Source organism: Belonocnema kinseyi, chromosome 4, assembly GCF_010883055.1.
Source record: "Belonocnema kinseyi isolate 2016_QV_RU_SX_M_011 chromosome 4, B_treatae_v1, whole genome shotgun sequence".
In the NCBI taxonomy this organism is placed as follows: Eukaryota; Metazoa; Arthropoda; class Insecta; order Hymenoptera; family Cynipidae; genus Belonocnema; species Belonocnema kinseyi.
Window position 1 is genome coordinate 2,979,180 of NC_046660.1, and position 24,181 is coordinate 3,003,360.

The 24,181-nt window shown below is 27.5% G+C and overlaps 1 protein-coding gene across 1 annotated transcript in view; it reads right to left on the bottom strand.

Moving 5' to 3' along the window:
• Window positions 1-21,623, bottom strand: part of LOC117170475 — a 44,807-nt gene extending 23,184 nt beyond the window's left edge. The window contains exons 1-6 of the mRNA XM_033357175.1: window positions 21,612-21,623; window positions 21,001-21,289; window positions 19,999-20,070; window positions 19,695-19,917; window positions 13,137-13,393; window positions 5,107-5,286 (exon numbers count right to left, since the gene is read on the bottom strand). Coding sequence (XP_033213066.1) covers window positions 5,107-5,286; window positions 13,137-13,393; window positions 19,695-19,917; window positions 19,999-20,070; window positions 21,001-21,289; window positions 21,612-21,623 — 1,033 coding nt within the window. The remainder of the gene's footprint in view (window positions 1-5,106; window positions 5,287-13,136; window positions 13,394-19,694; window positions 19,918-19,998; window positions 20,071-21,000; window positions 21,290-21,611) is intronic.
• Between the last annotated feature and the right edge of the window lie 2,558 nt (window positions 21,624-24,181).

Consider the following 24,181-nt stretch of genomic DNA (forward strand, 5'->3'; position numbering starts at 1 on the left):
TAACATATATAAAAAATATATACTATATTTCAGTATATTTCTTGGTTAAAAACTAATTTACTTAGTTCAAAATTAATTTCTTCCAAGAAAAACGTAACTAGTTTGTAGAAAATTGGTTGTGTTTTTGTTGAAACTTAATCTTCTTGGATAAAAATTCAATTTTGTAGTTAAAAATTAATTTGGTTGCAAATTTAAATATTTTTAGTTTGAAATGTCGTTTTTTTCAAAAATTGATCTTTAAACATATATTTAAACTATTTTATTGATGTTTGCACTTTTTTTATTTGAAAATTCTATTATTTGCATACAAAATCGTGCATTAAAGATTCTTGTTTCTTGTTAGAAGACTATTCTTCTTGGTGGAAACTTCTCAAAAATATTTATGTTCAACGAATTCATCAAAAATAAAACTAATTTCTTAAATTGAAAATCTACATTTTTATTGAAAATTCATATTTGAGAAGATTTCAAAAGATTACAGATAATATTTTTTACAAAATTCCTAAAAAGAGTTTAAAACCAAAAACGAATTTGAAATAATAAATGAAAATTGAACAATTATCACTTTAGAAAAAAATCGATTAGGTTAAAAGATATTTAGAAGTTTTTAAGCGATTCAAAACTAATTTAAAAAGTTTAACAAAATATATATTTTTAAAGATCTTGAAATAAGATTTTGACGTTTTTAAATGATTTTTAAACTTTTCAGATGGTAAGAAATATACTTAAGATTCCTGTACAATTTTTTAATGATTTTTCATTTTTAAAAAATAATTTTACATGAATATGTAATAAGATTTCAAATCAAATTTGTATTTATAAATAACTATTGAACAATGATTGATATGTGGCAACTCAAAATAAAAAGGATTTAACTTCTAATTTGAAAAGTATTTATGAAAAAAATGTAATCTTTTAAGTTTTAATGCTTTTCAATGAAAATTGCTAAAAATGATATCATTTAAAAAAATTCCAGATTGGTTGTTTCATTGTTCAACTTAGAGCATTAAAACTTAGAGCATGAATTTTTTTGTAACATGTGATCTGTACAATTTATGAAACTTATAGTTTATTTATTTTGCAATTTGCCAACATTTATTTTTAAATTGGAAAATTAAAAACGATTATTTTCTAAAATTAATTTTAAGAATATATTTAAAAAGATTAAAAAAGATTTCCAAAATTGTCATTTATGAAACTTAGAATTAATTTATTTTTCAATTTACCGATGTTTATTTTAAATTTGGAAATTTAAAAATGATTAGTTTTAAAAATTAATTTTAAGAATATATTTAGTAAGATTTAAAAATATTTCCAAAATTTTCCGAAAATAATATGGAAGATTTTAACAGCTTATTTTAATTTTGCAGGATTTTTTAAAAGTTTTATGGCAAACTTGAAGAGAGAAGGTTTTTTAGAATATTCGAAAATTTCCGGTAATTTTTGAAAATACTTATTATTTTTGAAATTTTTGAAGTTTTCGGAACCTTGGAAATTTTTGGTTATATTGTAAATTTTGAGTAAATTTGGGTAATTATGGTATTTATTGGCATTTTTGGTCATTTGTGTCAAATTTATAAGTTTAAGTCATGCTGAAAACTTTAAGCATTACCATTTTCATTTGAAATTTCTGGTAACTGTTTGAAGTTTTTGATTATTTTAGAAATTTCCGTAATTTTGGTCAGGTCCGTAATTTTGAGAAATATTGTACATTTTTTATAATTTTAAACATTTATGTTGAATATGGCAATTTGCGTAATTGGGCCAATTGGCATTTTTGGATATTTGGTAATTTTGGAAATTTTTTTATAAACTGAAATTTGGATAATAGTGGCAATACTAATATTTTTTGCAGTTTTACAATTTTTTGAGAATTTCTGGTAATTTTTGAAATGTTTGCTTATTTTAGAAATTTTCGTAATCTTGGTCATTTTTGAAAATTTAATGAAATGTTGTAATTAAATTTTTTTAATTTTCGGTAATTTTTTGTAATTTTTCTAGTTTTTGTTCAATTTAGAAATTTTGGTAATTGTGTTAATTTTTAGAGTTTTTGAATATTTTCTGAGAAATTTCTGAACCAAAAAGTTGAATTATCAACTAAAAAAGATAAATTTTTATTAAAATTCAACGTCGAATTGTTAACTAAAATAATACATTTTTAAACAAAAAGATTAATTTACTACCAAAAAATACAATTTTTATGAAATTCAAGAATCCCGTACCAGAAAGTTTAATTTATAACTAAAAAAAGAATAATTCTTAAGCGAAAAAATTAATTTACTACCATAAAAATACAAATTTTTGATGAAGTTGGAAAATTCTCAAACAAAACTTTGAATTCTCAACTAAAAACATCATTTATTAAGCAAAAAGATTAATTTCATAGAAAATAATAAAAATGTGTACAAAATTATTCTTTAGTTTTTAAATTACTGGTACCTGCTTCAAACATCACAATTCCGTTACCTTAAGACATTCCACAAGGACGACCATCAAAGCACTCTAATACTTTTTTTTAATTTTTAAGAAAGATGAAATTTCAAAAAATTAAGGAATTCCGAATCAAAAAGCTGAATTTTCAAATAAAAAAGATTCATTTTCAAACCAATAGATTAATTTACAACCAAAAAGGCAAAGTTTTAACAAAATTTAAGAATTCTCAACCAAGAGTTGAATTTTTACCTAAAAACATAAATTTTCAAACAAAAAGATTAATTTTTAACCAAATTTAAGAATTCTTGATCAAAAAGTTGATTTTTCTACTAAAAAAATGAATTTCCAAACAAAAGATTAATTCTCTACTAAAAAGGAAGAATTTTTAATAAATTCAAGGATTTTTCAACCAAAGCATTGCATTTGGAACTTAAGAACTAAATTTCTAAACAAAAAGATTAATGTAATACCAAAAAAGATAAAACTTCAACAATATTCAAGAATTCCTTATAAAAAAGTTGAATTTTCAACTAAGTTTTTAATAAAATTTAAGAATTCACAACCAAAACGTTGAATTTTCAATTAAAAAATAAATTTAAAGGAAAAAGATTAATTTAATACGAAAAAATACCAATTTTGACCAAATTCACGAATTCTGTACCAAAAAGTTAAATTTTTAACTAAACAGGATCAAGAAAAACGAATTTTAAATAATTCTTCACCAAAAAGTTGAATTTTCAACTAAAAATAGGAATTTCTAAATAAAAGATTAATTTTTAAGCAGAAAATTAATTTACTGCCAAAAGAAGAGAAATTTTTAATAAAACACAAGAATTCTAAACCAAAAGTTGAATTTACAGCTAAAAAAGATGAAGGTGCTAAAGAAAAGATTAATTTACTGCCAAAAAAGACAAATTTTTAATAAAATTCCAGAATTTTCAACCAAATAGTTAATTTTTCATTTTAAAACATATTTTTTTTAACAAAAAAATTAATTTATTACCAAAAAATAAGAATTTTTATAAAATTCAAGAATAATGAACGAAAAGTTTCATTTTAATAAAAATTTTATCTAAAAAAGATGAATTTCTAAACAAAAGATTAATTTACTCGCAAAAAAGGACGAATTTTTTATAAAATTCAAGAATTCTTAACCAAAAAATTGAATTTTCGAATTAAGAAATATCTTTTTAAACACAAAGATTAATTTCATACCAAAAAGACGAATTTTCAACAATATTTTAGAAATTTTTACCAAAAAGTTGAATTTTTAACTAAATTTTCAATAAAATTCGAAATTCATCAACAAAAAAGTTAGATTTTCAACTAAAAATATAAATTTTAGACAAAAAGATTAATTAGGTACAAAATATTAATGAATTTCTAAATAAAAAATTAATGCACTACTAAAAAAGACGCATTTTTTAGAAAATTCCAGAATTGTCAACCAAAATATTAAATTTTCAACTTAGGAACTAAATTTTAAAAAATAAATATTATTTTCATACCAAGAAAGTCAAATTTTCAAGAATTTTTCACCAGAAAGTTTAATTTTCAACTACAAAAGAGAAATTTGTAAATAAGAGATTATTTTTAAACAGAACATTAATTTACTACCAAAAGAAGAGACATTTTTAATAAAACTCAAAAATTCTTAACCAATAAGTTGAATGAACAACTAAAAAAGAATAATTTTTAAATTAAAAAGTCGACTTTTTAATAAAATTCTAGAATTGTCGACCAAAACATTGATTTTTCAATGAAAAAAATTAATTTTCATGCAAAAGTTATTCTATTGCCAATAAACACTAATGTTTAACAATATTTGAGAATTTATCACTAAAAAGTAGAATTTTTATTAGAAAAGATTGAGTTTTAAACCGAAGGTTAATTTGCTACCAATAAAAGATGAATTTTTAATAAAATTCTAGAATTCCCAACCGAAACGTTAATTTTTCAATTAAAAACATACATTTTTAAGTAAAAGATTAATTTAATAACGAAAAATAAGAATTTTTACAAAATTTAAGAATCATGAACCATAAATTTTAATTTTTATAAAAATTATAAGTAAAAAAATGGATTTCTAAACAAATAATAAATTTAGTTCCAAAGAAAGACGAATTTTTAATAAAATTCGAGAGTTTTCAACCATAACGTTGTATTTTCAATTAAAAAATTAAGTTTTTAAACAAAAAGATTAACTTAGTAGCAAAAAACATGAATATTAATAAAACGCAAGAATTCTTAACCAAAGCGTTAAATTTTCAATTAAAAATGTAAATGTTTCTACAAAAAGATTAATTTTTTACCAAAAGCATTCATCATCTGGAAACGTACTAAAAACGTTACAATATAAGCTTTTAGTTTAAATAATTTCAAACAAATTTGGGAAATCCAAACCAGAAAGTTGAATTTTTAAATAAAAAAGATTAAGTTTTAAACAAAAAGAGTAATTTACTACCAAAAAGACAAGTTTTTAACAAAATTCAAGAATTTTCAACCAAAAAGTGAAATTTTTATCAAGAGACATAAATTTTCAAACAAAAAGATTAACTTAATACAAAAAAGGCGAACGTTACTTTAAATAAGACACCCCCCCCTCCCCCCTAATCCGCCCATGAACCGTTTCCAACCATTGGGATTGTATTTTAATTTTTAAATTACTGGTACCTGCTTCAAACATCATAATCCCGTTACCATAACACATTCCACAAGGAGCACCATCAAAGTACCATAATCCTGATATTCCATCATCATTCTCATCAACAAATTTTAACACTTTCTGATTATGACGTGCTACTTGAACAGGTGGCGTCCGAATAGAGGGACGTGGCAGGTGACTCTCTGATTCTGGAAAAAGAAATATAGGACTTTTTTATTCAAGAATTTTTTCAACAAATATTACATATTGAATTGAATTGATATTATATTATAATCTACTTACGAATAGAATAAATAAGAATTGGCCAAGTGGAGAGTAGAGCACAAGTAACAATATTCATTTTTCGACAAAGAGGAAACTGATGTGAGAAGACTTTTTTGTGTGAAACTGATAAGGAGCATATGATTCACTTGTATATATAAACTGGCTATGATATAATTAGAGACAAAAATTCTTATCATCATTATTTGCTGGGATGGAGTTGAGAAAATAAATTGTTGCGTGAAGTAACATTTACTTCCACAAACTAAGGAAGCTTTATTTACTTTTCTTGAAAATGTTAGAGTCTAGTAAGCTAACAATTTCTTCATTAATTGGCTCGCATTTTACATTCAGAAAAACGTTTGTTTGAACCAAACAACAAAATTTGTTTCAATTCACATAATAGAATCAAACAAATTTCTTGCTTCGATTAAAAAAACTTTTATTTAATTTTAAGAAATAAGAAATATTTGCCTTATTAATTAAAACAAATAATTTGTTTAGTACAATTTGATTGATTTAAACAAAAAATTGCCTTTAATTAAACAATGCTTTTGTTTGAAATCTATTTATTCGAATTCATAAAAATATTTATTTGGTTCGATCAAAAAATACAATACAAAGCAGTTCTATAAAGTGCCGCTAGGTGTGCTAAAGCCCTGCTGACGGTTCTTAAGTAACTAACCTAAAATCGAAATGAATGGATCCTGTGATTGATTTGATGGGATTGGTCTTTTTTCAGTGTTATATGTAGCGCCTCTTGCGGAAAAGCGATGAAATACAAGTTTTACAAATGGTATTATTGCTAATTAAAAGCGTTCAAAATTGAGATGACGGATGTAATAACTCGACAAGCGCTCGAAACCGCGTAGAAGTATTGTCCAGCCAGGAAAATCAAGCGATAAAAAAAAATGGCCGAAACACAAAACAAAATATACATTCGTATTCAGCTTGATGCGGCCAACAAATTTTGCTCATGAAATTTTTTAATTGGATAATTATTACTTAAGATAAACAATAAAAACTTAGAAACTTTTCCGATCAAAAATCGATGTTTTGTAAATCACAACGCGCGATTATTCGGTCGTTTGTTGATAAAAATGCTTCAAATTTATATGGTGTATTCTCCAATATGTAAGCGATGACTGTAAATAACGCGCTTTGTTTAAAAAGCTAAAATTGTTGTTTTTGTTTAATAAAAAATTAATTGCGAACAAAAACCACGTTTTGCTAACTTTGAATAGTGGGGCGGTCTCAAAAAAAATCTTAGTTGAAGCAACTTATCGCGAGAAAGTTGTTCATTAGACTTTGAAAAAGTTTTCCTGAAAAATTGAAGGAAATCGGTCAAAAATTGTGAAAATGGCAGCTAGTTGAAGTCAACACAAGCTGCCGCTAGAACATTTTGTTGCTCTTTGCAGCGGCAGAGTGTGTTGACTTCAACTCGTTGCCATTTCCACAATTTTTGACCGACTTTCTTCAAATTTTCAGAAAAACTTTTTCGAAGTCTAGTGAACAAATTTCTCGCGATAAGTTACTTCAACAAACATTTTTTCGATGACCGTCCCACTGCTCGAAGTTGGCAAAACGTGGTTTTCTTTTAGAATCAATTTGTTATTTAAAAAATACACATTAGCTTTTTAAACAAAGCGCGTTATTAAAAGTCATCGCTTATATATTCAGAATAGACTATAAAAATTTTAAGCTTTTTTATCAACAAGCGGCCGAATAATCGCGAGTTGTGTTTTACAAAACATCGGTTTTTGATCGGAAAAGTTTCTCAGTTTTCAATGTTTATCTTAAGTAATAATAATCCAATGAAAAAGTTTCATACAAAAAATTTGTCGACCGCGTGAAGCTGAATATGAATGCATATTTTGTTTTACGTTTCGGCCACTTTTTTTTATTGATAGGTTTTTCCGGCTGGACAATACTTCTACGCGGTTTCGAGCGCTTGTCAAGTTGTAGTTATTGTTGCATATATATTTTTTTTCAAGCGGACAATTTAAAAAGAAAGTGGTTCAAATTGTATCATTTCTAATTCAAAGCGTTTAAAATTGACTAGCCTTATTTTGAATTAATAAATGTTCAATCTGAATAATTTAGGATTAAAATTTCGAAAATAGGACAAGTTAAAAACGTTAAAAATGAAAGTTATAAATTTTATTATTTGGTTGAAAATGTCCTAATTTTTTTAAAAAGACATCAACTTTGTTTGTAAATTGTTTACAATTCTTATTTTATTATTAACAATTGAACTGGAATCCTTTTTGAATAAAATTTTAACTATTCTTTTAAAGATTTTTTAGTTGAATTCATCTATGAATAAATAGACAAAAAAAGAAGCTCCATTTATATAAATTAATCGTATTAATCACCCATAATTTAGATTATGTATGATACGAATTACTCTATTAAAAGCATTATTAATATGTGAAGTATAATGTAAAGATAAAAATTATCCTGAAATAATTTGAATTACTAAACAAATTCCCGAAGTTAATCCAAAATTTCATAAAATATTAATATTAACTGGAGTTGGTAACAAAAAAATAGTTTGTTTTTAAGTTTTAAATTAATTAAATTAATTATTAAATATTCTCATCATAAACTAAGTTTAATTATTAATTAATTGCCGTATACATTTAGGATTTAAATACAAATTATCTGTTTTCGGAGAAATTTAATCTTTCTTGAATAAAAATGTAACTTTTCAGTTGAAAATTCGACTCTTTTTTTTTAAAGTTTGACTTTTTGATTTTGAAATTCAAATGCTTTAGCAGAAATTTGGTCTTTTTCCAATAAAAATTCAACTGTTCCTTTGAAAATTCAACAATTTGGTTAAAAAGTCATAATTTTTGGTGAAAAATTCTACAGTTTAAAAATAATATTTGGATGTTGAAAAAAGGACGTAAATATTTCCTGGGTGAAAATTCAACTATTTTTAGAAATTGGATTTTGTTTAAATTAAAAATTCATTTTCTTCAAGAAAAATGTAATATTTTTTAAATAAAAATGCAACTGTTTGGTTGAAAATGCAACAATTTTTAAAAAAATTATAATTTTGGTTGAAAATTCTACTATTCAAATATGATATTTGGATGTTGAAAAAAGAACGTAAATATTTTTTGGATGAAAATTCAACTATTTTTAAAAATTTGTTGTTGCTTAAATTAAAAATCCGTTTTGAGAAAAATGTCATCTTTAAAAAGAATGCAACTGTTTGGTTGAAAAATGAATAATTTTGTTAAAAAGTCATAATTTATGGTTGAAAATTCTACTGTTTAAAAATCATATTTTTGGATAAGATCATATTTTTGGATAAGAATGAAACTGTTTGTTTGGAAATTAAACTGTTTTGTTAAAAAGTCATACTATTTTGTTAGAAATTCTTCCTTTTTGGTTGAAAAAATTTGCCTTTTTGGATTAAAAATCTTATTTTTTACATAGAAACTTGTTTTTTTTTTTGTCAAAAAAATTTCATTTTTGATCTTGCAGAGTCAACCGGAATCTTTTTTAGAGGAAAGCTCTACTTTTTTCTTGTAATTAAAAATTATTTGGCTTCAAGAGAAATTTAATTTTTTTAACGAAAATGCATCTATTTGGTAAAGAATTCAAAATTTTGTTAAAAAGTCATCCTTTTTGGTCTAAATATTCGTTTTTTTTTCATTGAAAATTCAGAGTACAGATCAGAGTTCTCGTAGCCCACAAAATAGTTCTGTCAAAGAGTCTAGCAACATTTTTCGGCTATTTTGTAAAACTATTAAGGGGACTACCAGAGCTCTAATCTCAACTCCTGTATTTTGAATTTCAAAATTTCGGGTTTGTTTAAAGTAACCCACAAGGTGTTTTGGACAGGAAGTATTTTCACAATATTTTCTATCTGCACTCAGAAAAATTTTTTATTAAAGAAATTAAATTCTTTCTCTAATATATAGGATAATAGGGGTGAGCAAATATTTTTTCGATTGGAACAAAATTTTATTCAATGACACCATTCTTTAACTCAGTGAATTTTTATTTAAATGAAATAAGTTCTCTCTTCAATATAAGGTCAAGCAAATGTTTGTTTTATTAAAAAAAAAAATTTAGGTAGAGAGGGAAGAAAAAGTTTAAATTTAAAAAAATATATAAAACACAAATGTTTTTTTTTTCTTAAGGCGAACTTAATTCCGAAAACCCAAAGATAAAATTAAGCTATTTCGTTAAAAAATTAATAATTTCTTATAAATTTTACAATTTTCTTTAAAATTCATCTCTTTTTTCGTAAAAAAAAAACAATTTCTTGATTTAAAATTTAGCTATCTTGTTATCAAATTATTTCTTTGCTTGAGGATTTAGCTCTTTGACAGAAAATTGAACTATTTTGTTAAAATTCGTTTCATTTTTGGTTGACCCCTAAATTTTTTTAATGAAAGTTTAATCACTCCATTTTTGTTTGTAAATTTATTTTTTAGTCAAAAATTGAACTATTTCGTTGAACTATTTAGGAGGTTAAATACTTTTGTTAAATTATTTTTTGAGTAATCATAATTGCAGTTGAGAATTAATTTTTTTGTTTGAAAATTATTATTTCACCGCTAAGTACAACGATTAGGTTTTTGATTGAAAATTGATACTTTTAATTAAAAATGGATCTTTTGTATGGGAAAATTTAATTATTTGGCTGAAAATTTTATTATTTCTTTGAAAATTCGTCTTTTTTGTGGAAAACTGAACTATGTTGTTGTAAAAATTTAATAATTTGGTAGAAAATCTAATTATTTGGTTAAAGATTAATTTACTTTCAATTCATATTTTGGTTTGAACACCAAAAATTATCGGTGGAAAATTTATATTTTTGGTTGAAAATTTTATTATTTAATAAAACATTCATACTTATGGTTAAAAATTCCACTTTTTTGTTAGAAACTTTAAATATTTGGTAAAAAATGGTACCATTGATTTAAAATTTAAATGTTTAGTAGAAAATCTACTTTTTGGCTTCAAAAATAAAAAATTTTGTTACGAATTCAAGGTTTTTTTAATTTGCTTTTTTGGTGAAAAATTGTTCGTATTGGCGGAAAATGTATCTTTTTGATGAAAAATTAAATTTTAAATTGAATATTTAACCTTTATTTGTAAATTTAACTATTTGCTTGAAATATTCTACTACATGCTTGGCTAGAAATTTATTTTTTTTTTTAGTATAAAATTCATCTACAAAATAAATTCATCTATAAAAATTTAACCATTTTTTTAAGGATTCAACTATTTTCTAAAAAATGTCTCTTTTGTTGTGGAATTCAACAGGGTAACAATTCGTGTTTTTTTTCGTAATTTTTTTTTTTAACTGAAAATTTAACAATTTTATTTATGGTTGAAAAATTAAAACTTTTTATTAATGAAACTCAACTGCTTTTGGTTAAATTTTTATCTTTTTTAATACGTTCATATTTTTTTTCTCGAAAAAATTGAACTTGACGACAAAATTGTATACGATAAAAGTGCTTAGAATTATTTAAGGAACGCTTACGTTTTTTTTCATAAGCTTCAGATCCATTTTTTGCTTTTTCAAAAATGGTCAAATTTCAAAAATTCGAAATTGGCCCAAAATCTTCTGAAAAATGCATACGTATTTTTTGAGCAATGCTAAGCAATGTTTGTACTATAACATTTTTTGGTTAAGTTTATACTTTTTGAGAAAAAAATAGCGAAGTTTAAAATTAAGCTCGTTCACAAAATCCGAAAATTTGGGAAAAACTAAGAAAAGGAAAAAGTTTAAAACCAGGGTCTTGAAAACGTCAGGCATTCGGTCCGCGATTTCTGGCAGTAATATGATTATTGAAATGCAGGAAGAATAACAAAAATTGATTAAAAATAAATTATACAAAAATTTGGATTTTTTTTTAAACTTAAAAATAATAAAGTTATAGCATTTTTGTTTAGAAAATAAGTTGAATTGTGTACTTGAAAATGAAAATAAAGGGGGCATTTCCGCATTAATGAGTTAATTTGAATTATTTGGTTCTACAATAAAGATTCTCAAAATTGAATATTTTGAGATTAGAATTTTGGAAATTCTATTATTTAAAATCAAAATAAATTGCAATCGTATTATGTCTAATGAAAAGCGTTTAAAGTTAAATGATAGTAAATTGAAAACTTAGAAATTTATATTATTTTTGATTCGCAGGGCTTGACGATTGCTAATTTTCAATTGATAGCTAAAATTAATTTTTCGAAGCGAAAACTTCGAAAAGTTCGAAATTTTAAATTGCCATTTTGTTTATAAAATTAAAGTTGAACATTAAAAATGATTAGACCAATTTTTCTAAAATTTTCAAATAAATTCACCGTAAATTTCACCTAACGAAATTAAAAAATGTCCAATTATTAACCTTTGGAACTGAATTAATATGGAGAAACATTTAAAATAGAAAGTAATTTTAATAGGAAACATTAAAAATGAAAAAAAATTTCACTTTAGAAATTAGAAAATAAACCGGATCCGAATTTTCTCAAAAATAAAAAAATTGTGTCACTAAATTTTTATATATTAAACCTTCTTTTTATTCATTTTATTTTCAATTATTTAATATTTAAATTGCAAATTGCCTATTATTTAACTCTTCATTCAGAATTATTATTAATTGTTGAAATCTTTAAATTAAATATTTTGCAATTCTAATTTTTAAAAGTATTTAAAATAAGAAAAGCAAAAAGTGATTTCAAAATTAGTCCCCCCGATTTTAAAATTCAATCATTCTAATCTTACACAGAAAATAATTCAATTGAAAATAAAAAATGTCCATATAATTAATTTATTTTCAAGACAACTAATTTCGTAATTAAAAATTTTTTTCTTTAATTTTTAAAATTTAATTTCATTACTTCGAGAATCACTTATTTAAAACCATATCAAATGTACGTTTGAGTTTGTGATATCCCTCGAGGCTATAATATACTTCCTTACTAAGTTTGTGCCCTTGGCAAGTCCACTCCTCAATAACACAATCTATTTTTTTAAGTTTAAGGTCATTTACACCTACTGTACCCGATCCCTCCTATAAAAGGCGATATATTTACACAGAACGATATCATTTGCCAAAGCCGCTGTCCAATCAACATATCACAATGGTTTTCAAGGTATGTAAAATATTGTCTCTATATTACTATATAAATTTCTAATCGAGTTCTAAGTCAAAGAAAATTGTAATAACATATTATCTTGAATTTTTAAACGATAATACTATAATAAAATTTAACTTTATAATTATTATTTGTTTAGGTTCTGCTATTTGCTCAGAAGAATTATTTCTACAGTTATAATTTTATTTTATTTATTTCTCATTTATTTTATTATTCAATTTATTCAATATTAAATAAATAGTTAAATTCTTTCTTTGCATTGGAATTATTGTCCTAATTGCATACATAATACAGAGACACATAAACAGTCCCATGGCTAATAAATTAGATCACCATACTGCCCCGGTATTGGAAAGTGGTGAGCATGCAGCGAAAACCTGTTGCCCCTTAAACTAGACGACGCAAATATTTTTGTTAACATTACTAATTCAAAATGCAAGGTTAAAACTTTAATTTAAACCACGGTAAAATTTTCTAGTACACTCAGGTTTGCTCTCTAAGTTGTTTTTAAAAAATGTTCAAAAAGGCTAAATTTCTCAAAGATCTGTATAATCTACCCGTGCATGATTGTTTATTCTTATTTTGTTTATTTATGTTTTTAGTTACAGCATCTGATTAAAAATGTAATTTTTCAGTTCTTCGTCTTTGCCGCCCTCGTGGCTGTTGCCCATGCCGGAGCCATCGGAGCGCCTTTTAGTTATACTGCTCCAGTAGGTGCCCCATTGGCTTATTCGACTGCCGTTGCAGCACCTGTGGTGAAAACTCTTTCTGCAGGCCCAGGCGTTTACTCTGCCCCAGCTGTTTACTCTTCTCCAGCTGTTTACTCTGCCCCAATTCCTCAGTACGCTCAATACGCCAGCTACGCTGCCGCCCCAGTTGTCAAAGCACCAGTTGCCTACGCTGCGGCTCCAGTGGTCAAGACCGTCGCACATGCATATGCGCCAGCGCCCCTTTCTGCACCCCTAGCCTATGCGAACTACGGATACGCTGCACCTGTGGCTCATGTTGCCCCTCTCCAGTACTACCATTAATTTATCACCAAACTCTGTTATTTATTTAACATCACCCATTTTCATTAAACGATTTCATGAATTCTACTCACTGTGTCCTTATTTTAGATGTAAGTTTGGATCTATGAATTATCATTCAAATTCTTGCAACTTCAAACAAGTTTAACCTTTAAGAACCACACTAGTGCGAATTCGCACCTCGTGAAATTTCTTATTGCAATAACTTATTTCTCACTGTGGTTTGTAGTACGGGAAATGTGACCATCAGTGGTTGGAGTTAGAGAAGTTGCGATAGACAAGTGGCTAGGAATTTACAACTACCACGCCTACCGTCTGGGAGCAGCAAAACAGAAGGTGAATGATTACCACTGTAAGTTCGTGCGTAAGCCGAATTTGCACGACTAGAACTTCGGTTTTCTCAAGGTTTCTGCTGCACGATGATTGCCGATCTGAAAGCTTCGGAAAACTTCGGTGGTCTTCTATTTATATCTCAATCCCCATTTGAAAGAAATTGGCGATTTTAATGTTTCGCGTGATTCTTAATTTCATGCATACGTCGATTTTGAGGTTATATTTTTTTAGATGTATTCAGGTTATGTTAAAAAACATTTCAGTTTTGAAATGTTGTCACATGCTTATACCGCCCAACATGTCGAAGGCATTTTTGGTTAGAGATGGATTTTTATTTGGTCATTTTTGCACGGGGCTGTCCCGGTATACATCATCAGTCACGGATGCATTTTTATAATGCAATCAAGTGATCTGATGAGAGCACTCTGCCCAGACATATTGGACAAAGCCTGGTTTGACCCCATCATTGACGGACTGGGTTGCAGTCAAGTACACGATGGGGGGACCTACAACTTAAGGTGGGTTCCGAACCACCAGAACCTCGGTAAAGGTACATTAAAAAATTTCCACAGGTACCGGCTCAGGGATTGAACCCCGGACCTCTGAGGTGAAGTCCGAGTGTCTAACCAACTGAGCCACCCAGGCTCTTTATGTTAATATTATTTGATCATTTTGCACGGGGCTCTCCCGGTATATATCATCAGTCACGGACGCATTTTTATAATGCAATCAAGTGATCTGATGAGAGCAGTCTACCCAGACATATTGGACAAAGCCTGGTTTGACCCCATCATTGACGGACTGGGTTGCAGTCAAGTACACGATGGGGGGACCTACAACTTAAGGTGGGTTCCGAACCACCAGAACCTCGGTAAAGGTACATTGAAGAATTTCCAGAGGTACCGGCTCAGGGATCGAACCCCGGACCTCTGAGGTGAAGTCCGAGCGTCTAACCAACTGAGCCACTGACATTAAGCCATTTCCCTTTCGGGGTAGGCGTGACTCACTCGGTAGGGGAAAGGACTAGTGTGTGGAAGGGATAGAGATTTTTCAGATTGATCCAGAATACTCGTGCTATTTAAGTAAATAATACGTTCGTTCCGCAACACTGCTCCGACCCAGGTTGCTGATCAATCTCTCTAGTAATCACCCCAGGCGAAGAACCTCACGAAGTCATTATGTAAGGTTCCCCGCTTGGGTCCATTAGTGGCCAAGGTCTTTTCTTTCAGGCGTCATTCACTCTACTAACACTTTTTTTATTAACTATTTGCCGCCGTACTTTCCTGTCCTGGCATACTTCTCTAGCTTCTTTTATGTCCATGCATTTTTTCATGCAGGCTCTCGTGTTTCTGTGACTTCTTATGTCTCTTCTAACTAGGGTCTCATTCACACATTCTAACCATTCTTTCCGCGGTCTACCTCTGGGTACGCTGCCATTTACTTTACCTTGATACACTTGTTTCGTTAACGAAATTCCAAATTTCTTTGTGTCAGAATTTTGGGCTTTTTTGGGCTGTATTGCCGATTTTTGGGCTCCGCTACTTTTTATGAAAATTTAAATTTCGAGTGGAGGTGTTGACTTGAATCAAGCCAGCACCTTCACTATACAAAAATCAAAAGTCCTACCCCCTGTGTAAAAACTCAAATTCGGAAAAACAATATAACTAGAATTTTGGGCTTATTTTTGGCTTCGGGATACACGAAAAAATCCAAAAACTACCCCCATTTTCAAAAAATAACCACCTTGCGAAAAATAAAATTTGAAAAACACAAAATGCCCCAGATTTTGGGCTTATTTTGGGCTCTCGAATGCACCAAATCAAAATTCAGAAATACTACCCCTATTTACAAAAACATCGACCCATTAATCAAAACTTAAACCTTGATGTTGGAATTTTTGAAGAGCCCAAGAATAAGAGACTCCATTTGCACCGTGAAATTATTTATTATTTTGATTTGAAAAATCACGAAATTCAATTATTTCAGATTCAAAAGTTAGAAAATAGGGCAATTTCATAACATTTGAAATTGAATATTTTAAGATTCGATCATTGAAAATTCAGAGGAATTTAAATTGTATTATTTATACTTAAAAATGTTCAAAATGAAATAATGAAAAATTGAAAACTATTGGATTTGAACAAATAATTCTATATTGAAAGCTATAAAAAATTGACAATTTAATATTGAAAACTAAATTGAATCATTCAAAATCAAAGCTTCTGAAATCATAGAATTTTAAATTGTAATTACATAACGAAATTATTATTTAACGTTAAAACTAATTGGACAAATTTTTATAAAATCAAAGAATAAAATAAATTATACTTAACAAACTGTCAAGCTAAATAGTAACTTTAAATGGCAAACATAAAAAATGAAGAAAAAAAAATTTACTCCACAACCTTGAAACTGAAACGAATGCGAACTTCATTTTAAACTGGCAAAATTTAGTCACCGAAAGTTTTGATATTAAAATTTTTTATGATCAAACCCTGTAAAATTTAAATTGTTTGAAGTAAATTTAATTGACTAAAAAACCTGATTTACTAAAAACCTAATTTTTAATTTTTTAATTTTAAATTTTTTTTTAGAACTATTATTAACTCTTGAGATATTTCAATAAAATATTTTTCAGTTTCAAATAACTTATTTCATTTAATATTTAACTCAAACACGTAAAATTTTTAATAGCCGAATGTTCTTGTCATTTTTAAAAATTCTTTGATTTTTCAACATGAATTACATCAATTTTAAAACTCCGAGAATTAATCTGAAAATTAATTTAAGAAAAAACTTTGGTTTCAAGGCATCAGATTAAATTTTTTTAGAATAGCGATTTCAAAATGATAAATTGAATTTATAATCAGAGAAATTTTAAAGGTGATAAATATATTATTAACAAGTATCATAAGGTAGTATTGAGTGACATTCAAACCCAGAAGCATTATGAACCTTTCAATTTTCATTATTCCAAACATTCTGAAATTTCGGACTTTTTGCCAAATTTTTAATTGGCGTGAAGTAATGATGAATTCAAGTTGAAAAAAATAATGGTTTAAAAAATTTATTATTATGATTAATAATATTCCCTTTGCTTAATTGATAGAATGTTGCGGTTTTTCTATTGCGTCTTTCTATTTTTCATTAGGTATGACTTAATAATTAATTAGATATAGCAAAAATAATTGTTTAAACAAATCATTATTCATTATTTGAACAATTTAATATTGTTTTCAACTATCTTTTCTTAGATGATTATTAGAAAGTGGCAGACTAAGCAAAGTTAAAGATTTTATTTTAAAAATCGACAAATTTCTAGCAATTATCTAATAAAAGATAGTTTTAAACAATATTGAATTGTTCAAACAACTTTTTTATTAACTTTTATTAATTATTACCTCAAAAAGTGAAAAAATGACAGAAAGGTAAAAATTGCCGAAAAACCGCAACTATCAGGTATTGTTATAGACAAAGAGTTGAAAATTTCAGAAAAAATCGCAACATTCTACCAATTTAGAGAAAAAAATGTTATTAACAATGATAATAAATTGTTTTGACAATTATTTTTGTTAATTTTATTTTATTATTAAATCACTTTAATTGAAAATTTGACAAAAAGCGAAAAATTCCAGAAAAAACCGCATCTTTCTAGCATTATTAAAAAAAAAAAGATTAATACTAATAACAAATTGTTTAAACAATTAATTTTCCTGACTTAAATTAATTCTATAACTTATCTTAATTAAAAACTTGAATAAAAGTCCATTTTTTTAAACTGCAATTTTGTAGTATATTTATAAGAGACTATTATTTTAAAAAATCAGTAAATTGTTTAAAAAATTTATGTGTACATCTAATTATTAGTATCAAATAGGTTTTTATGTTTCAGAAACAATTTTCATTCAAAAAACCGCAAAAAGAGTCATAATTATCACAAAAAACTCGCAAAATCTATTTTTTCACTTATGGGGGGTTTTTAGGACTCTATAAAACATATTTATGGTGTTTATATTTAAAAAGCGATATTTTATTTGTATTTATTTATTTGTGTTTATTTTATTTGTATCCTATGGTTAATTGTCAAGAGAATTGTTGAGTTTTAACTCGACTGAGAGAATATTGAGGATTCTGAAAAAGATTTACAATAACTTCTTTTTTTTATGGAAATTACGTGTTAAACTTTATGGGGCTTGCGGCAAGTCCAAAACGTCGTCAACGCTATTCTGTTTTTTCAAAAAAATAAAAGTTGTGCTGAATTGTGCTAGGCTTGTGCCTAATTTGGTCGTAAACGATTTTTTTAAAAAGTCAAAATTTTAGTCACAATTAAAAAAAACAACTTTTTCTGGGCCACGAACGCCATTTTGTATTTTCGAAAAAAAACGTTAGTGCTGAATTTTGCTAGGCTTGTGGTCCATCTTGCCGTGAATTTAAAAAAAAGCAAATAAAAATTGGAGCCAAAAATACAAAAAAAAACTTTTCCGGGCCAGAAACGCATTTTGTTTTTTCGAAAAAAATATGCTGAATAGTGGTAGGTTTGTGTGGGGTTGTGCTATGCGTGTAAAATAATTATTTCCCTACACATTTTTTACTCAGAATAATATTTTTTAATGACATACTAGTTTCTTCTTCATCAGAATAATTTTTGAAATCAAAAAAGTTTCAAACTGTGGATTTCAAAATTTTGAATGTTGTGCTGGGTTGCGCTAGGCGTCTATTCAGGTCTATATTTTTTAATGAAATACTAGGTTCTTTTTCATGAGAATAATTCTTGAAACAAAAAAAATTTTTTAATTCGAATTTAGAAAATCTGAAAGTTGTGTTGGGTTGTGCTACGTGTATTTAAAAAAAAAATGTATTTCAAAAATTATTATGATGAAAAAGAAACCAGTATTTCATTAAAAAATATTGACCTGAGTAAAATGTGTGCACGGCTATAATTGTTTTGCACGCTCAGCACAATCCAACACAACTTATAGAATTTTTAAATTTATATTTTTAAAATTCTTGTTTATAATGTTACAAAAAATGGGATTTTGTTAATTTCGGTTCAAATTTTGACTTTTTAAAAAAAATGTTTACGGCACAATTGACAACAAACCTAACACAATTCAGATATTTTTTTTTGAAAAACAGAATGGCGTTTCTGGCCCGGAAAAGTTTTTTTGGAATTTTTGCCCCAACTTTAATTTTTTTGAAAAAAAAATTACCGCGCGATGGACCACAAGCCTAGCAAAATTCAGAACAACTCTTATTTTTTCGTAAAAACAAAATGGCGTTTCTGGCCCCGAAAAAGTTTTTTCTTTTAATTCTGACTAAAATTTTGGCTTTAAAAAAAAATTGTGTGTGACAAAATTAGGCACAAACCCAGTACAATTCAGCACAACTCTTATTTTTTCGAAAAAATAAAATGGTGTTCCTGACCCAGAAAATTTTTATTCAATTCTGACTAAAATTTTGACTTTTTTTAAAAATCGTTTGCGGCACAATTGGATTCTAATAAACTTCTGGGGTGTCCCCATAAAAAGTAAAAAAAATATTTTTTTGAACTACCCTAAGATATACTCAGTCAAGATTCGACTTATCTAAGTTCTCAATTAGAATAAATAAAAAAGTAGATAATTGTATTGAAAATTAAGTCTACTGAAATTGAAAAACTAATATTGTTCCTCAAAATACAGCTGTTTTTTTTTACATTTTTTAGTTACGTTTGCGTTATCCTCGTGAAGAAACGGAGAAAGGAAATAATAAGGAAACGTCAAATGTTTTAAAAGAATTTATTTAATAAATTAATAAATTAGTGGTAGTAAGCGGGAGCGGCGGCGTATCCGTAGTGGGGCGCAGACGCGTATGCGAGTGGAGCATGCGCATATTGAGCGTATTGAAGAGCTGGCTGAGCGACAATTGGAGCGTGAGAGACGGTCTTGACAATTGGGGGGTATTGAGCATGAGCTGCGTAGAGAGCAGGAGCGGCGTATTGGGCATATTGAGGTGCGGCAAATGCGACTGGAGCGTGCGCGACGGCCTTAACAACTGGGGCGGCAGCGACAGCCTTGACAGCTACGGCAGCTGTTAAAAAATGCAAAAAAATTGATATAATAATTTCTTATAAAAAAAATGAATCATTGATTATTTGTAATTATTTGTTACCTGGCTCCTTACGAACGACTGCGTTGAAGCCATTGACGGGGTCGGCGGTATAATCCACAATTCGTCGAGTTCCTTACAAAAAATATATCAAAATTAAGAATGCGAATATTTGTTGAATAATTTTTGAATTGAATCCCATTGAGAAACTCAAATAATGTACCACTTCTTAATTGAAATTTATCAATTGGACATCAAATACAGTTCACCAGATTTGAATTGAATTTTTTTCCACCGAAATTGTTGATTGATAATCAATTGTTAGTGATAGTTCTAATCCTAGATTAATATCACAGTAGAATCAAAATATTTCAAAGCTCAAGTGCTTCCTGCTCATGTTTAGTTACTAAAATATTTTTAAGACGCCATCAAATTATACTGCGCAATTATGAATTTTTGAAATTATTCGTTCTTTATAATTTTGCAATGTACTTTGATGTCTTTAAGGATTTACACTACGTACAATCTATCTCAAAAGTCGCCAATCTTAAAAATGATTTATCAAATCAAAAATATTAAGATCTATTATTAAGATCTGAATATCTCAAAGAAAGCTTTCTGTTTAAGGAAAAATTAAAATTATTATTCAACCCAAGTTATCTAGGCCTCACACTATTCTTTGAAGGTTTCTCTACAATTTTATTTGAGTTTCAGTAATTAAAATTTAAAATATGATTTTTTATAACAATAATACTAACTGCATGATTGCTAAATTAATTTTTTTTAAAAATAAAATCAACTCAAATAGTAATTTGGAAAATCCTTTGAAGAATACATTGATCAAAGATGAGCAACTTTTGAGATTGATTGTACGTAGTGTACATCCTTTAGACTATTCTAGAAACTTGCGAGTAGCACGGACACAAACCACTTGAGCTTTGGAATGATCTCGATGTCGGTAAGGTAGGAATCCAGGATTGGAACTCTCCTTAATCATCTAGTATTGACATTATTTTTGCAATTACAGTCAATTGCTAGCAAATAAATATTTTTTAAGCGCCTTACCGTCAGCTTCGAGGAGGTTGTAGCTTCCGTGGACAACGTCTCCTTCGCGGGTTTCATGCTGGCCTTTGGAGTCTCCGGTCAGACCATCCTGGACATCATAGGCGTAGCTATATTGAGGATGAGGATCGAATTCGGTGTCAATAGTTTTTGCCACAACTGTTTTTGCAATTGGTTGAGCGTAACCAACTGGAGCAGAGGCGTATGCCAATTGAGCTGGAGCGGCGTAACCAAAGGGAGCTACGATGGCTCCAGCATTGGCAACAGCCACGAGGGCAGCGAGGACTACAAACTGAAATCAGAATTCTAAGATTATTATAAATTATGGTAAAGTCGTCCCGCAAGCAAATGGTTCTAGGTTCGAATCCCAGCAGAGTTGAAAGGAGTTTTTTTTTCTTCATGGTATTTTTTGATGGTTCCTTTATATTCTCGAACAGCTTCAGAATAAACCCAAAGTAAAATTTTTAGAACCGACTTATAAATTTATTAAAACAAATTAAAAATCTCGCTGCGCTAGTAAAATTTGAGGTATTAGGTTGAGTCGCACTAACGACAGTTTTTAAACATTTTTATGTAGCACAATATTTTTTTCATTAACACATTTCACTCCGTACCTTGAATGCCATTGTGTGGTTACTTCAGTTGCTTTCGACAAATGATGTCGTTCGGTGCAAAATTTTCAGCTTATATAGGAGCTGGCCAGAATGAAGTAAGAAACTGGATCACCGAAAGTCAATATGGTGGTATGCAGACAATCTTGTATGATTTTTAGTTGACCTTCCTTAATTGAATGTATGGAATAGATTTGAAAATTCTTTCTTCCTTGGAAATAAGCCTCAGTTACAAAAGATTATGACCTAATATAATCACAAAAGAAAAATTGAATTTGTTGAAAAATACTAAAAATATAATTAACGAAATAAAAAATTTCTGGAAAAAAATTCTTGTGACAAAAAAAAATCAGAATACCGAAGTTTTTTTAATTAAGCTTTTTTTACGTTCACAATTATATTTTATTCAAAATCAAATATTTTAGCGCATGGAATTCCTTAGAAATTTCATTTATTCTAGGAAAGGAATCTTACTAAAGAAAAAGAATTTTAAAGTATAATAAAATTGGACATACAATTTAGGTTACATTTTCAAGGAAAGGGCCTAATTGAAAAAAAAAGCAAAATCCCGATTGTTAAAAAATACCGAAAATATAATTAAAGAAACAAAGAATTTCCAAAAAATAAAAATTTCTAGTGACAAACATAATAAGACTACCGAAATTGTTTATCAACAAAATTGAAATAAATTCAGAAATTTATTAATTTTTACTTCCGGAATGGTTTAATTCCCTTATTAAACGATTGATGTAGCTTCATTTTTTTTCTGAAATTAACTTTGATTAATTCTCATTTTTTTTAAAATGTTTTTTTAATCAATTATTTTTTTCTCACGTTTTAACAAATTGGGAATTTGCTTTTTTGATAAAACTGTCATCTCTATGTATCTCTCGCTTTAATTGTATATGAGATTTAAAAAAATTTTGTAATTCGTTTTTTTTTACGTTCATAATTATATTTGATTCAAAATCGAATATTTGAGCGTATCGAATTGTTTAGAAATTTTATTATTCCTAAGAAAGAAACCTTGGTAAATGAAAAGAATTTTGAAAAATAATAATATTTGAAAATCAATTTAAGTGAAATATTCAAGGGGACGGCATAATTTTTTCGAAAAATCCAAATCCCGATTGTTGAAAAATACCGAAAATATAATTACCGAAACAGAAAATTTCAGAAAAATAAAAATTTCTGAATTTAAAATTAACGAAAAAAATAAAACTATAGAAAAGTTTTATTAAAGACAGTGAAATATTTTCGAAGTGAATTTTAACGAAAGTAGAATAATTCAGAAAATTTAAATAACCGAAATGTTCAAATTCCTGAAAATGTTTAATTAAAAAAATATTAAAACCTAAATTTTATAAATCCCCGAAACTGCTAAATTACTAATAAATTTTAATTCTAAAAAAGAGTTTTTTAATTTTGCGCCTATTAAAATTATTTTTCTTGACACACGTGCAGTGTGAAATTAAAAAAAGTTCACGAGATATTTTTGTCATTAATTTAAGATTTTAGAAATATGACATTTTTCTAATTTCATAACTTAGGTAATTGAACAAATTTAGGAATTCAATAATAATTTCGGTCATTTTAAATTTCGGAATTTAAAGTATATTTCAACATTTAAGGTTTCTCTCACAATTTCGGGATTTGCATAATTTTTGACATTCTTTAAACACAATTGTATTTTTATATTGTATATTAAAAAGCTTCAATATTTTATTTTGAAAAATTGAGAAACATAGAATTTGTTTTAAACACTCAAATTAAACATTTTTAAAACAATTTTTTCCAAATTTCTAAACACGTTTTGAAATTAATTACATTTTCTACGGCTTTTGGAGCTTTTGAGTTGAGGTTTGAGTTGAGGTTTTTGAGTATGAATAGCCGACTTTTGTGAGTACAAACACTTCGTTTAAATTATTTGAAATAATTTCTAATGTTTTAAATTAATTTTGAATCTTTTTAAAATTTCTAAATATTTCCTAAAATTACTTATATTTTTTCTGCAAATAAGTAGTGTTAAATTGCTATTTATATATCAAGATTCAATAATTTCACATACGAATAATTTTCTTTTAAAGGGCAATTAAAATTTTAAACTTTTAAATATTTTGTTTTAATTAATAGGTCTCAAATGAAGAGTCAGATATTTCCAAATATTAAATAATTATCCTTTTTATTAATTAAAAAATTTCAAATTTGATGGCTACCCTGAAAAATTAACCATTAGGGCTTAGGCTAAGTATCAGGTCAGTATTCTTAGGTGAGGGATGATTCACAAAACAGATGTTACACCAAAACCGCGTTTTAGTAACCCCCGGTTTAGTAATGCCTAGAATTGCTGGGTCATGCCGTTTTCTAAGAGTGCAGGGCGAGAGACAGGTGTGTCTCGTTTCTGAGAAACTCCAGCAGCTTTGTAGAAGGGTGCAGTGCGCGAGTACTTGCATTCAGATATTGCGCAATATTACGTATTCCAATTCAAAACGGTTTAGATGGACCGGACTTTTTACTTATCAATTCTCCCGATTTAGTAATAAGGCGATTCGCAGACAACCCTCAACCTTGGT